Source organism: Trichechus manatus, unplaced genomic scaffold (assembly GCF_000243295.1).
Source record: "Trichechus manatus latirostris isolate Lorelei unplaced genomic scaffold, TriManLat1.0 scaffold00002, whole genome shotgun sequence".
NCBI lineage: Eukaryota > Metazoa > Chordata > Mammalia > Sirenia > Trichechidae > Trichechus > Trichechus manatus.
In genome coordinates this window covers 41,404,617-41,419,284 of record NW_004443938.1, presented here as the reverse complement: position 1 = coordinate 41,419,284, position 14,668 = coordinate 41,404,617, and the positions used below count along the sequence as shown (strand labels likewise).

At 37.2% G+C, this 14,668-nt stretch overlaps 1 protein-coding gene across 1 annotated transcript; it reads left to right on the top strand.

Moving 5' to 3' along the window:
* The first annotated feature begins 8,878 nt into the window (after positions 1 to 8,878).
* LOC101353702 (trace amine-associated receptor 9) lies at positions 8,879 to 9,873 on the top strand. The gene is given in 6 exon segments (XM_004391407.1): positions 8,879 to 8,894; positions 8,897 to 9,053; positions 9,055 to 9,348; positions 9,350 to 9,627; positions 9,630 to 9,788; positions 9,791 to 9,873. Coding segments are annotated over 6 exon segments (987 nt in total).
* Positions 9,874 to 14,668: the final 4,795 nt, after the last annotated feature.

Here is a 14,668-nt window from a genome sequence, read left to right as displayed (position 1 = left end):
TTTTTATCCAATCTGTCACTCTCCATCTCTTTATTGGTGCATTAAGTCCGTTTACATTCAGTGTAATTATTGATCGGTATGAGTTTAGTGCTGTCATCTTGATATCTCTTTTTGTTTGTTGTTCACAGTTTCTTTGTTCCCCTTAATTTTCTGTGCTGATTCGTTTTTCTTTACGTATTTTTTTTCATCTTTTTCATTGTTGTAGATTTTGTGTTTGCTGGGTCTTTATGTTTGTCTACTTTTTTATTTTGATTTGTAGGATTGTTAGGTTCCTTTGTGGTTACCTTAATATTTACCCCTATTTTTCTAAGTTTATACCGGTCTTTTATTACTTTATATAGCCTTAACTTCCCTGGAGGGCTCATTTTTAAGAGACTCTTCCCTTCCCACAGTTGTTTGGTGTCCTGTTTGGTCAGTTCAGTGTTGTTCACAGTGAACGCTAAGGGGCAGCAGAGTACAGGGAAATAAGAGAGCCATAAAACAGACTGGAAGGAGCCCTGGGCAGAATGGTTAAGGGCTAGGCTTCTAACAAAAAAGGTCAGCAGTTTGAATCCACCAGTCCCTCCTCAGATGAGTAGATTCCAAAAACCCATTGCCATGGAGTGAATTCGGACTCAGAGCGACCCTACAGCATATGAAACCCTACGGGGCAGTTCTACTCTGTCTTATGGAGTCAGATTAAACTGTACAGGTTTTTGTTTGTTTGTTTGAATAGAATGGAGGCATTAATACCTTTAAAATAGTTCAGTAAGGAAGAAATGTCAAAGAAATAATGAGTAATGTATATCAATCCCCTTCATACTTTTATCTTCTACTTTTAGGATCTTATTTTCAAGCATCATAATTTACATTACTGTGGAGTAAATTACTTATAGCATTACGGATTAAGTTCATTCAAAACCAAGTAAATAGTGTTTGAAGATGATTATTATTTTTTAATCAAGGAAACCATCAGAAATGAAAACTTCCTTTTAGTGTACCAGATGACCTCTGAAATTGATAAGCCAAAAAATGGATTTTTAAAAAATTGTTAAAAAACAAACCATTGTATTATTTGGACTATATGATGGAAAAAGTATTGTATCAACAAGATTTTGGTCAAGGAAAGAATCTAATAATAGTAATTTCAGAACTATCATTATATATAACTTGCTCCATACTTCATAAAATGAATCCAGCATCTTAGAGAAATTTATTCAGGCCATAGTGTGGAATTATAAAGTTATTAGCTGACTTTCTTGTGACCTGAGAAAAGCAGCTTCATTATTTTATGGTGACAGGTAGATTCCTGGAACACGGTAGATTTATAATAAATCATCATTTCCTTCCTTAACACTGTTAGTTTTCCAAGGGGTTAATTGTGACATATAAGATGATGACCCCCAAATACTCTAGCGTTTTGAACTCTAGACAGAGCTATCCATTTGTCTATTGGATAGTTTCAGTTTAATTACTCAAAGGCATCTCAATTTCAACATGTCCCAAATGGAAATCCTTTCTCCTCCCCACCCCCTGCCCAAACTTCCTCCTCCACTAGGCCAGAAAGTGAGGAATCATCCTGGAATTCTCATTGTCTCTCACCCACAACATCTAAGCCATCTTTAGGTTGTACTAGGCAGAATTTAACTCAACTGAAAGGTTTAGGGTAGATCTTAAAATCTGCAGGAAAGCAGGAGGACCAAGTTCAGAAAATAACCAAGGGAGGTTTCCACCACTGAGTGATCTCCTTGGAAAGCCACCACAGAAACTTTCAACCTTAGCTAGAAACACTGTTACTCTGCATATGGGATAGCATGACCACTGCTCTCTTGACTCAACTGTAGCTTCTCTGAAGAATCTCTAGTTCACCCTGTGCACTGGTATGGAAACTTCAGGTTCGGAATGGGAGCACATGTTTATGCTTTAGCCATTAGGGTGAGTGGTACGGGAGGGGTTCATATTATATCATGGGCCCTGGTTTGCTCTCTCTTGGTATTCCTCACAAATAGGAAAGATATCTGAATATTGGGCATTCTGATTAATACATGTCCTCTGCAGTCAACACACTCTTTTCCCCACACTTATATTTAAAAGTGCTTCTGTTTCTTTTCATGCAATAATTCTGTATATAAATCAAAACATACTCACCTCTTGCCCACAGGGTGGCAACTCAGTCCCTCCAGTTATTGTTCCAGCTCCAAGTGAATGATTTCTGGCTAGTGTACATTTCTCCTCTAGTTCTGTTACAATCCTCTCTCAATATTCAGAAACTCAAAGACTTAATCATAAAGTAAAACAGCACTAATGCACCCTATATAATGTAGTGAGATAGAGGGAAATAAAAGAAAATGGAAAATGAAAAAACAATGATTCTATATGAATTTAAAAATTACACAGCAAGAAAAAATATTAGATTAAGTGAAACAATTCCCTTTTTCTATAACTAGTCATGAAGTTGTAGTTGACATTTGTCTTTTCTTCCCACTGCCTAGTCTATATTCCTTTTGCCTTCAGACAGCACTTCTACTCAGTAGGGGTGCTCTCAGACTTCATTTCTGAGAAAATCGAATCTTTAGAAATCCAATCTTTATAGTGTTGTTGTGTTATTCCTTCAACATTTACCACTGGTCATGGGTTCCAGTTATACTCTTCCTTGCACTCACTATACAGCAGCAACTCATGATTATTGCTGCAGCAGCAAATCTCCTAATCCCTTTTATTCCTATTTGCCCGGTGGCATTAGGAGTTTAAATGGCCAGATGGCAATCCCAGTTTCAAGGTCAATGAAATCATTGTGTCAAATTCACTGACACTAAGGTGGGAATGTTCCTCCATTAGATAATTAATATCTAAACCTGCAGAGACCCGATTTGTTATCACAGGAAAAATATTTTTTCAAGTGGATACTAATGGGAAATGCCACCCACATTCCTATACTTGGCTCCAAGATTCATAAACTGGCCATGGAATAAAGAGCTTTGCGTGCTGCTGGGTGGTTAAGAACATATACCACATCCCTCAGGATGTTACCCTAATCTCTAAAGTGTTGTTTTCAACTTGCACTATATCAAAGTCTTCAATAGACCATCCTACAATGTCATAAAACCAGCTGCTTCTGGATTCTTGAGTACATTAGTACAAATCCCACCATATCAGTCTGTTGCTTTACTTCTTTCAACATAAAGTGTTTTCCTTGATCAGAAGCAAAGTTGTGAGGATGCAGGATGGTATATCAGATATTCAGTAGACCAAATAGTTACTGGTGCTGACAGCATGGCAAGCAAGCAAAGCAAATTTAAATCCACGTAAGTATCTATCCCATGGTAACAAATGGCTATCTCCCCTATGATGGATGGGATTCACTCTAACTTGCTTCTAGGGGGCTGTTGTTGCTGTCAAATTGTGCATCCAGGAGTGGTGGTAGCCAGGTCAGCTTACTGAGGGGGAGCCCATGTTGTTGAGAACCTCCTTGGCCTCCATCTCTGCCACGATGACCACTTGGTTTATAAAACTATTGACCAAGCACTGGTTTTTTTCAGAATGAGATTAACTGACATCCATAAGAGGGCCATCTTGCTACTCTTCAGGTGTGCCTATTTGGTACATATTCTCATGGCATATAATTATTCCCCTTCCAAACCTACTTCAACAGGTCTATTCACATAACTCTCCCTCAAGATTCCTTGTTATCAATCTTTTCATTTTGATCCTTCCAAGACTGAGGTCACCCAGCCAAATCAATAGACCCGTCCATGAATCAGTGTAGATCCATGCCTCAAGATATTTCTTTTTCTAGGAAAAGTGTGCATTGAAATGTACCATACCACTCAACATTCTGTCCCCTGGAAGAAAGATATTTCCCTTCTCCACAGTTCTTCAGGGCCATCTCTGAGTGTGGCTATAATGCCATAGCTCCCCCTTAGGACTCGGAACACCTGAAGATGCCATCAATGTGATTGAGCAAGGGCAACAGAGGACCAGATTGTGCATTTTTGTGGCAGGCACAAGGTAAAATGGCTTGTCCTTCAAGTTAGAGGGTGTAGTTTGATATGGTCCAGCTTCCTAGGCTCCCAAAATTTCATTTAGGTAGCAGATTGCTGTATTTTCAAGGAATCTATCCTTCATCCTCTGTAATGCTTATATCTACCAAAGTGACTAGTGTTCCTCTTGCCTTCTGATAATCATGTTATTTTAGCTTTATGTCATCAATGTGTTCTCCCAGTTTGATGTCTTTTGGGACAACAATAATGCTATTTCTGGGCATTTACTATGTGCCAGGGTATCATAAAATTTTTTTACGTATATCAACACATTCACTAATGTAAAACATCCTTACATAATACTGAATGATAGATATTATTATCTGTATTGTACTGATAAAGAAACTAAGGTTCACAGAGGTTATGTAACTTGCCCAAAGTTACTACTAAGTAGATGGCAATGCCTGGACTTATATTCAGGTCATCTAGCTGTGGAGCCAGGCTATTAATTACTAGTTTATGTTGCCATGTAAACATGTTGGTGTGCAAGGGTGATTTTATTGAGCAGACTAGCTTGTTAGCACATACTTCTGGGACAGAGAAGAGTTAGACTCAGGGTAACTTTTATTTTTCTGATCCTGAAAATGAGTGGAAGAGAAGAGGGAAGGTATTTTCATCCTGAAAACACCTAATCCCTCCTATCGATCTTGAAGAGCTTGCCTTGACATAAGTCATGGAGGTATTTATTGTAGAACTATTTCCAGCTCCGACTAGAGCCTTAAATTTGAACAAGCATTTATCTCTAGTAATAAACCCAATGTTTGAAAATAGAGATTCACAAGACAAGATAAACTGTAGATTACTTAATTTTTAAAATTTCTTTATCTTCCATAGTTTCCCCTAACATTTCTGTTTCAATGCTTGCTTTAACAGGGAGTGAAAAAAGGAAGCAGGATACTCATACTGTAAATTTGAAACCCAGGTATTGTATATAAAGTAAGGTACTTCTGAATACCACTTGGACTAGTTGCCAGTTTGCAAGGTCCAGATATCCTCAGACATGTCTCAAGGAGTTCTTCGTCCTAACCCTAGCGTATGGATTTGGGGTTCCTTTTTTATCCTCTCAGGTTGCTGAGATGTACAGATTTGGATTGAGGAAGTTCTAGACCAGTGGTTCCTACTTTTAGAACACATCAGAATCACCTAGGGCACTTGGTAATAAGGTACATTTTTAGGTCCAAACCCCACTTCTTATGAGTGGCCATTGCTATACAAGTATGTTTGCTTCTAGGTATGCGCAAGTTTTAAGACATTCTAAGAGATTGAAGAGTGCTGTTTTAGGATCCTAGTACAAAGAGCTGAGGAAAGGGTCACTCCTTTACATACCACCAGCATTACTTGAGCACTAGTGAAGTGGGAATTTTTAAAGCTTCGAGAGACAGCATCTTTTGTACATACACCCAAACTCCCAGGCAGGGCACCATCTATGGTGGCTGTGGTGAAATTTCTTTAGCAGGTTTCGAGTGAAACAAGAGATGTGGTGGACCTTACTGGGAGACCTGAGGCAAAACAGTAGAACGTGGTGGTGTTTAGTGAAGATTTTATTGAGCAGACTAGCTTGTGAGCACATGGGATGCACCCATCTGGGGAATACCACACTTTGGAAGGAGGAGACTTAATTTTATGTCATCAAACCAGTGAGTGTTTAATTAAGTAGAAACTGAGAAATATAAGTGAAGATGAATTGATTTAAAACTCACTGACTAGTAAAGCTTGAAAACATCGCAGATGTGTGAGTTGTGTGACACATATAAATATATATGTATATGACTGAGCGAGTATAAGCTGGTTACTGTTCAGTTGATTCTGACTCATGGTGGCCTCATGTGTGTCAGAGTATAACTGTGCTCCATATGGTCTTAAATGACTGATTTCTTAGAAGTAGATTGCCAGGTCTTTCTTCCAAGGCACCTTTGGGTGGACTTGAACTTCCAACCTTTTGGTTAGCAGCTAAGCATGTTAACCATTTGTACCACATAGAGGGTCCCCTGTAGAGTATAAACCCATTGTCACTGAGTCGATTCTGACTCATAATGACCCTATAGGACATGGTAGAACTGTTCCATAGGGTTTCCAGGGCTATAATTTTTGTGGAAGCAAACTGCTACATCTTTCTCCCATGGAGCCGAGAGTAGATTTGAACTGCCTACCTTTGGACAGCAGCCAAGTGATTAACCTCTGCACCACCAGGGCTCTGCTAGAGAGTAATGTTGTTGTTAGGTGGTGTGGAGTCAGTTCCAATTTATAGCAACCCTATGTACAACAGAAGGAAACATTGCCTGATCCTGCAGCATCCTCACAATCCTTGTTATGCTTGAGTCCATTGTTGCAGCCACTATGTCAATCCATCTCGTTGAGGGTGTTCTTCTTTTTTACTGACCCTCTACTTTACTGAGCATGATGTCCTTCTCCAGGAACTGATCTATCCTGATACCATGTCCAAAGTATGTGAGATGTAGTCTTACTATCCTTGCTTCTAAGAAGCACTCTGGTTGTACTTCTTCCAAGACAGATTTGCTTGTTCTTTTGGCAGGCCATGGCATATTCACTATTGTTCGCCAATACCACAATTCAAAGGCATCAATTATTTTCCGGTCTTCCTTATTCATTGTCCAGGTTTCCCAGTGAATATGAGGTGATTGAAAACACCATGGCTTGGTTCAGGCACACCTTAGTCTTCAGGGTGACATCTTTGCTTATGAACACTTAAAAGAGGTCTTTTACAGCAGATTTGCCCATGCAGTGAGTCTTTTGACTTACTGACTGCTGCTTCCATGGGTGTTGATTGTGGATCCAAGTCAAATGAAATCCTTGACAACTTTAATCTTTTCTCCGTTTATCATGATGTTGCTTATTGGTCCAGTCCTGAGGATTTTTTGTTTTCTTTATGTTGAGGTGTAAGCCATACTGAAGGCTGTCGTCTTTGATCTTCATCAGTAACTGCTTCAAGCCCTCTTCATTTTCAGCAAGCAAGGTTATGTCATCTGCATAACGCAGGTTGTTAATGAGTCTTCCTCCAATCCTGAGGAAGTTCAGGTTCTCGGATTATTTGCTCAGCAAACAGACTGGATAAGTACGGTGGAAGGATACAACCCTCATGCACACCTTCCCTGACTTTAAACCACGAAGTATCCCCTTGTTCTGTTCAAATGACTGCCTCTTGACATATGTACTAGAGAGTATAAAAAAACCAAAAAACCAAACCTATTGCCATTGAGTCGATTCCGACTAATAGTGACCCTTTAGGACAGAGTAGAACTGCCTCATTGGGTTTCCAAGGAGCGGCTGGTGGATTCGAACTGCCGACCTTTTGGTTAGCAGCCTTAGCTCTCAACCACTGCACCAAAAGATATACACACACTTGTGTAAGCATATAGCTTTTTCCAGGACCCTGCCCTTTCAGCAGAGCCCAGACCTATCTCATGGATTAAATGGCAATAAAAGTAGCCCAGTCTCTAGCTCAGCAGATTAAGATATAAATGCAAAGCTGCACTTATTCATGGTTCTCATTCTGGGACATATGATTTTTAGGAAATTATCTTGGTCTCTATTTTGGATAACAGCATGAATCTACTCTTTCTAGGGACATGGCAAATCTAAAATGACCACTCTAGTCCACCCCAGTTGACATCTTCTCTTCTGAGGTTGGTTTAAAAACTATACTGTTCTTTTAAGGATGGGAATGTGAGGTGCAAGGCGAGTTATTTCTTATTTTCATCAATCCTTATTGATTTTAGACATCAAAAACTGGCTATTTGTTATTGTTATTGTTAGGTACCATCCAGCCGGTTTCAACTCATAGGGAGCCTATATACAACAGAACTAGCCATCCTTGCTTCTAATGAGCATTCTGGCTGTATTTCTTCCAAGACAGATTTGTTCGTTCTTTTGGCAGCCCATGGTATATTCAATATTCTTCACCAACACCATAATTCAAAGGTCTCAATTCTTCTTTGGTCTTCCTTATTCATTGTCCAGCTTTCACATGCATATGAGGCAATTGAAAACACCATGGCTTGGGTCAGGATCACCTTAATCCTTAAGTGATAACTTTGCTTTTTAGCACCTTAAAAAGGTCTTTTGCAGTAGATTTGCCCCTAATTTGTTAGAATCACTTTGATAAGAATATTTCTTCAAATTCTCTCAAGGTGTTCAAATCGTGACTGAACACTAAGGGAAAAGACAATGAACAAACACAATAACACAAACTCTGAAACTATAAGCAACAGAAGAAATGTATTCCCAGAATAAATTTAGCAAGCTATTATGAGTAAACTTTTCCTTTGTCTTCACCCTCTATACTATAGGCATTTTGACGTTATAATTTGAAGACTATGTAATTTATTCCTCCCTTCTTGAAAAAATGAAATATCGTTTGTCATTACTGCTGAAGTGGCTACTCAGGGGAGATAACTAAATACATAAAACTCAGCCTTTGGAAGCCTGATTATTTCTCAATGCAGGTGGTTACAGATGAGGTTTTCAAAAGGTAAAGTAATACAAAAATAAATAAATAAATAAGCCTATTCCTAATGATCACTATATTGTATTCTACATGTCATTGGACTAAATGTATTTTTAGCCATTTATTTAGTTACATATTTGACTGTAATTTCAATGACTTCCTGAAACAAATTCCCGCTTTAACTATTTTTAAAAACCTGGTAATACATTTTGGAAAGACAAATAGATATAGCTAAGGTTTCAAAAAGTAAAAAATAAATAGTTGATAAAAGAGTTACTTTCATTTTAACTAGAGATTTTTTTCCCTCCCAGAGACTTTGAAATTGCCATCTCTTTTGTGTTCCAGACTGCTGAAATAGAACATCTGAGAGCTTTAAAGTAATTCAAGGAAAGCAATGATAAACAATTTCTCCCAGAAGCTGTGGAGCTCTGCTCTGAGAACGTGAATGGATCCTGCATTAAAACCCCTTACTCGCCTGGGCCTTGGGCAATTCTGTATGCAGTCCCAGGTTTTGGGGCTGTGCTGGCAGTGTTTGGAAACTTACTGGTCATTATTGCTATCCCCCATTTAGCTGCACACGCCTACTAACTTTCTGATCGCATCCCTGGCCTGCGCTGACTTCTTGGTGGGAGTGACTGTGATGCCCTTCAGCACAGTGAGGTCTGTGGAGAGCTGTTGGTACTTTGGGGAGAGTTACTGTACATTTCATACTTGCTTCGATACCTCCTCTTGCTTTGCGTCTTTATTTCATTTATGCTGTATCTCTGTTGATAGGTATGTTGCTGTTACTGATCCTCTGACCTATCCAGGCAAGTTTACTGGATCGGTTTCAGGAATATGTATTGTTGTTTCTTGGTTCTTTTCTGTATAGTTTTTCTATCTTTTACACTGGGGCCAGTGAGGAAGGCATCGAGAAATTAGTAGTTGCTCTCACCTGTGTAGGAGGTTGTCAGGCTCCGTTGAATCAAAATTGGGTTCTGCTTTGTTTCCTTCTATTCTTTATCCCCACTGTTGCCATGGTGTTTATCTATGGTAAGATATTTTTGGTGGTGAAACATCAGGCTAGGAAAATAGAAAGTATAGCCAGCCAAGGTCAGTCCTCTTCAGAGAGTTACAAGGAAAGAGTAGCAAAAGGGGAGAGAAAGGCGCTAAATCGTTGGGTATTGCTATGGCAGCTTTTCTTCTCTCTTGGCTACCATACATTATTGATGCTTATATGAATTTTATAACTCCTCCTTATGTTTATGAGATTTTAGTGTGGTGTGTTTACTACAACTCAGCTATGAACCCTTTGATATATGCGTTCTTTACTCTTGGTTTAGGAAGGCAATCAAACTTATAGTAAGTAGCAAAGTGTTAAGGAGTGACTCATCAACAATTAACTTCTGAGGAAGCAGATATAGATTGAAAAGACTATTGAAGGAACTTGAAAATTAATGTGGAATTACCTTCAAGGGCAAAAATAAACACTTGTGTCTAGAGACGTGAATAATAATCGTTTGCCAAGTAGATGGATATTATAATCAACATTTAGTTGATTTAAGGCATTTTGTGTAATTAGATTTGTTTTTTGTATTTAAAGAATTTAGTGCTATATGAATAAGATTTGCTGATAACTTCCCATTTAGTAAACTTTTATGGTTTCTCTGGTTCTCTACGTTCTTCTCTAAAATTTCTACTTGTTTCTTCAAGTAATTTGGAGTTTTCTAGTTTTCTTCCACACTCATTATCAGTATGCAGGTATCCAGAATACTTGGGTAGGGGGGAGTCCAGTCTAACTTGTAAAATAGATTCTTTGGGGGAAAAAAATCTTTAAAGTATACTTGCTTGAGCTGTAAACACTAGATTATAAACTACTGAATTTTTTTAAATCTAAAAGTACTTTGTGGAGAGCGAGAACGTGGACTTTAGCAGTGATTGAAGATTGTTTGATAAACACTGGACCTTTTGTCTTTTTTCCCAGGTAATTTTTCCTCTCATTGCACAGAGACTGTGTTCACAAAGAACATGTTTAGGGATCACATGCTGTTTAGGGCAACCTGTACAAAGGTACCTAAGCTGCCTCAACTGTCATGATGATGATTCCACACTACATCTTCCTTTTAGAGAACATAATTTATTATTAAAGAATAAGCATGTGGCCAAAAAGATGGTTTCTGTACTTTTCAGTCATTTGACATAAATAATTTTATAAAAAGCTAATAATTAAAGTTAAATTTTTCCATTTTTGAGTTCTTACATGAACTAGAAACTGTATTTGGCATTGGAAATATTAAACTACATGATCCAAATATAACCAAAGATTGTGTTAAAATTGCAAATCCTCAAACTGGTACAACACGCTAGGAGTACCTACAGTTTTCTCATATGATAATATGAGAAAGTATTTTTCAAATCAACATGAATTCCGATTTATTGTAATTAAAAATATACGTGGAACATTTCAAGATACAGTAAAAAGTTCAAGAAAACTAGTAATAAGATGATTTGCCTTCTCGAGTATTTGAATCCTGCCTTAAATTTTTGTTTAGGTAGCTGATTTTCAAGATTATTCTATAAATCAAACTTGTTTTATGTAATGAAAAGAAGTAAAAGTAAATAGAGTTACATAAAGATTACATGTTATATATTTTATAAACGAACCTGTTTGGAAGTACTTTGTACAGTATTAAGCTGTTCTATACTTGTGCATTAATGCCTTTCAAACAGAACTGAGAGTATTCAGGGAAAAAATGGTTAAAGTTAAGAGAAGATGAAAGGATTATTTGCATCAGACAAGTCCTCATGGCAGAATACCTGTTTGCAGTTCAGACCATGATGTCAGGGAACAGGTCTACTGACCAGCTTGCAAGTCACCACAGTGAAGGTCCCCCATTCTCACTCCTTAAGAAGCAGCTCAAAACCTGTGTTCCCTTGATGGTGAGTCAGTAATATTTTCACAGAAAATGTGCTCTTTCCCTCAACTGCAGATACAAGCTTCCACTGATACTCATGAATAATAAAGAAAATAATCTGAAGGATTTAAAAAATGCCCTATTCTGTTCACTATCACTATGCAGGGTATAATTGCTAAATGAACTGATTGCAGAAATACTGTCCGGTGATGTTGTCATGGTCTTATTCACATCAGTAAGCAGAGAATATGCTTGCAATTTACTCTTTCTTGTTTCTTTTTCTACCTTCTTGTAGCCCTGCATAAAGGAAGGCTGTTGATTAAAAAGTACCTGGTTATTTTCTCCAAAACCAACCAGAGTATTAGCACAGCGCCACTCTTCTTTTCTACACCTCATTTATTTACGTAAGTGAGCTATTAACGTCTTGGCCAGCTGTATACAAAGTTGTATTTGGAACAAGAGACATCAAGGATGAAGGATGGCTTCATTCCACAAGACCCTCTCTGCAAAATACTATGTCTCACAGATACATACGTTATTATTAAAAATACATGTGCCTTGTTTTAATTAATAAAATAGTAATCAATTTACAAGAATTACTTAATTTGGAATAGCTTTTGTCCATGTGCATTTTTCTCAGTCAGTCAGTGCTAAAGGTACAATTACATTATGTGAAGCTCTGAGGATATTCTTTTAAATATTAAAATGGGGGATTCTAAAACAGAAAGTTACAGAGTGATTGCTGTAGAGTTTGCCTCAGTGTTGACTGGGGTTAAAGCAACATTATCAGTTAGTATCAGGGCTGTGGGTAATCCACAACTAACAAATTATAGACAGAATAGACTATTATTAATACCCAAGTCCTCTAGGACAGCTACCAGTGTCACTGGGTATTGCTGTAACAGCATTTCTTCATTTATTACTTATGTGGTAATTGATGCTTACCTAGATTTCACAGTCTCCCCATGTAATTACAATCTTTTGAGTTGTTATGTTCATTTTTCTTCAGCTATGAAGCCCTTGACTTATTTTTTCACCCTTGGATTTTTGGACATATTATGACCTATTTGAACGACAGTCTTAAAGTGTGATTCTTTAGCATCACATTTGTGTTTGAAATAAACAGAAATAAACTAAAACTATTAATCGCAAAAAATCAAATTTATTTTGAAGCACACATTAAAGGCTACATATATGTCCTTCGACACACAGGAAATTTATTGTGATTTCCATATTAGAAAACTAAGGCTATTATACATCAACAGTAATTTTTAGACTTTTTTTTCAGCCTTTAGGCAGATATATTCCTATACTTTACAAATTAAGCAATTTGATATTTCCATTACCATCCAGTTGATTCTGACTCATAGTGAAACTTTGAGCCAGAGTAGAACTTCCCCATAGTGTTTCCAAGGAGCAGCTGGTGATTCAAACTGCCAACCTTTTGGTTAGCAGTCATGTTCATTACCACTGTGCCACCAGGGCTCCATGATGTTTACTAGGTACTTTTTATTTGCTAGTAAGTCTTTGTCCACATTACTTCAACACCTAGCACAGTGCCTTACACTGAATAATTCCCTAAAAATATTTCTTAAACAAATGAATGATCTTTTTTTTTTTTTTTTTAACTTTCAACCATCAAACAATGGTCTAAGTACTAGTTTTTTTTTTTTGGTTTTCTTTTTTACGTTTTAAATCAATCTGCTACCTTTAAAAAAAATTGGTTTCCTAAAATAGGAAAAAATAGTATCTTTGGTTGGGAATAATCTAGCTTTAGCCAGTTAATCGGGTTTGTTTAACCCAACTGTCAAAAGATATTATTAAATTTAATGAAGAAAAGTATTAGAACATGTAAACTTTCATAAAATTGAGTATCCTTGCCTAAAGTGGCTAAGTACTGCAGCATTACCTCGAAGATTTATGGTGAAGATTTTCAATGTCAAATTACTTTGAAAGCGTGCAACTTCTTTTATCTGTGGTGGAGAGTAAGGCTCTGAAACCAGGCTGCCTGTCTTTGAATCCCAGCTCTACCTCGTAAGCTGTGAATTTGGTTAACGCACCCTTTATGCATCTTAGTTGTTTACCTATAAAATGGAAAAGATAATGTTACTTTTTCATTAGGATGTTGTGTAATAAAGACTATGATGTAAAACAAATCTGTAGATTTTAGAGACTTAAGAGCCAATACACAAACCATTGTCACACAAATATTGCCTTTTCCACATTTATAAATGTCTCTGAGGAAGTAATTTTATAAAAGTGTTTTATTTACACACATTCAAAACATGTCTTTACAGGATTGACTCTCTGAAGTCTAGAAAGAACCACTTAACTGATTAAGAAAATGATATCAGGAGTTCAAAGTAAATCCTTCATAGAGATGTGCTAACTCTTTATCTTCATAAAAGTAAGAAACAGAAGAAATCCAAATATACAAATTAAAGGTTATTTATAGCTAAGTAAATAAAAAGACATTTGCACAAACGGCTTACATTTTATTCCAGTTACGTGAGTTTTTGGAATTAACATTTTGTTTTTCTTATTGTTAATATTAATTACAGAAATTATTAATGTGGAAACAAGCTCTGAGGAAGTTATATGTCTTGCCTAAGTCAACGTATACACTCAATGCTGGAGCTAAAATATTTAAACCTATGTCTGTCTGTCAGTCTTCAAAGCCAATGCCTTAGAGAACTGGTCAGAAAAACCAACAACACTCTTAGAAATGAAAAGCCATATGATTATTTTCCCAGGCATTACATAGCAGCTGACAGTTACATTTTATTCTGTGTAAACACGCACACACAGTGATGGTTGTGGTTGTAAAGAGAAGCACTGTGTAATGCCAAGGGATAGTATTTTATCAATTCCTAAGGACAAAGCCAAATAAGCAAGGTAGACTATGATACCTAAGAAAATGATATATAAGGTCCCGGTTTTGGCTCATCCTGGTTAAATTTGTGAATCAGACAAAATGAGGAGGCAGTCTCCCACTTGTCCTCTATCTACCTTCTCTTTGGTCCTAGGATCTCCCTTGTTTCCTGGGCTGTGATCAACCATTTGTCCTGCCCTTGTCCTTTCCCACCAGTAGCAAGAGCTGCTAAGCAAAGACTGTTTGCTGAATGAATTGTTCTTATGGAAGTATTAACAATAAAAAATGACACCACTCTCAGATGGTTTCCATTTTGAGGAGGTACAAGAGAAATTTAAGAGAGAAGTACTTGAATAAAAAAAATAAAATGCAAAGAGTGACGTTTCAGGAAGTAGAGATTTATTCAAGTGGAACAACT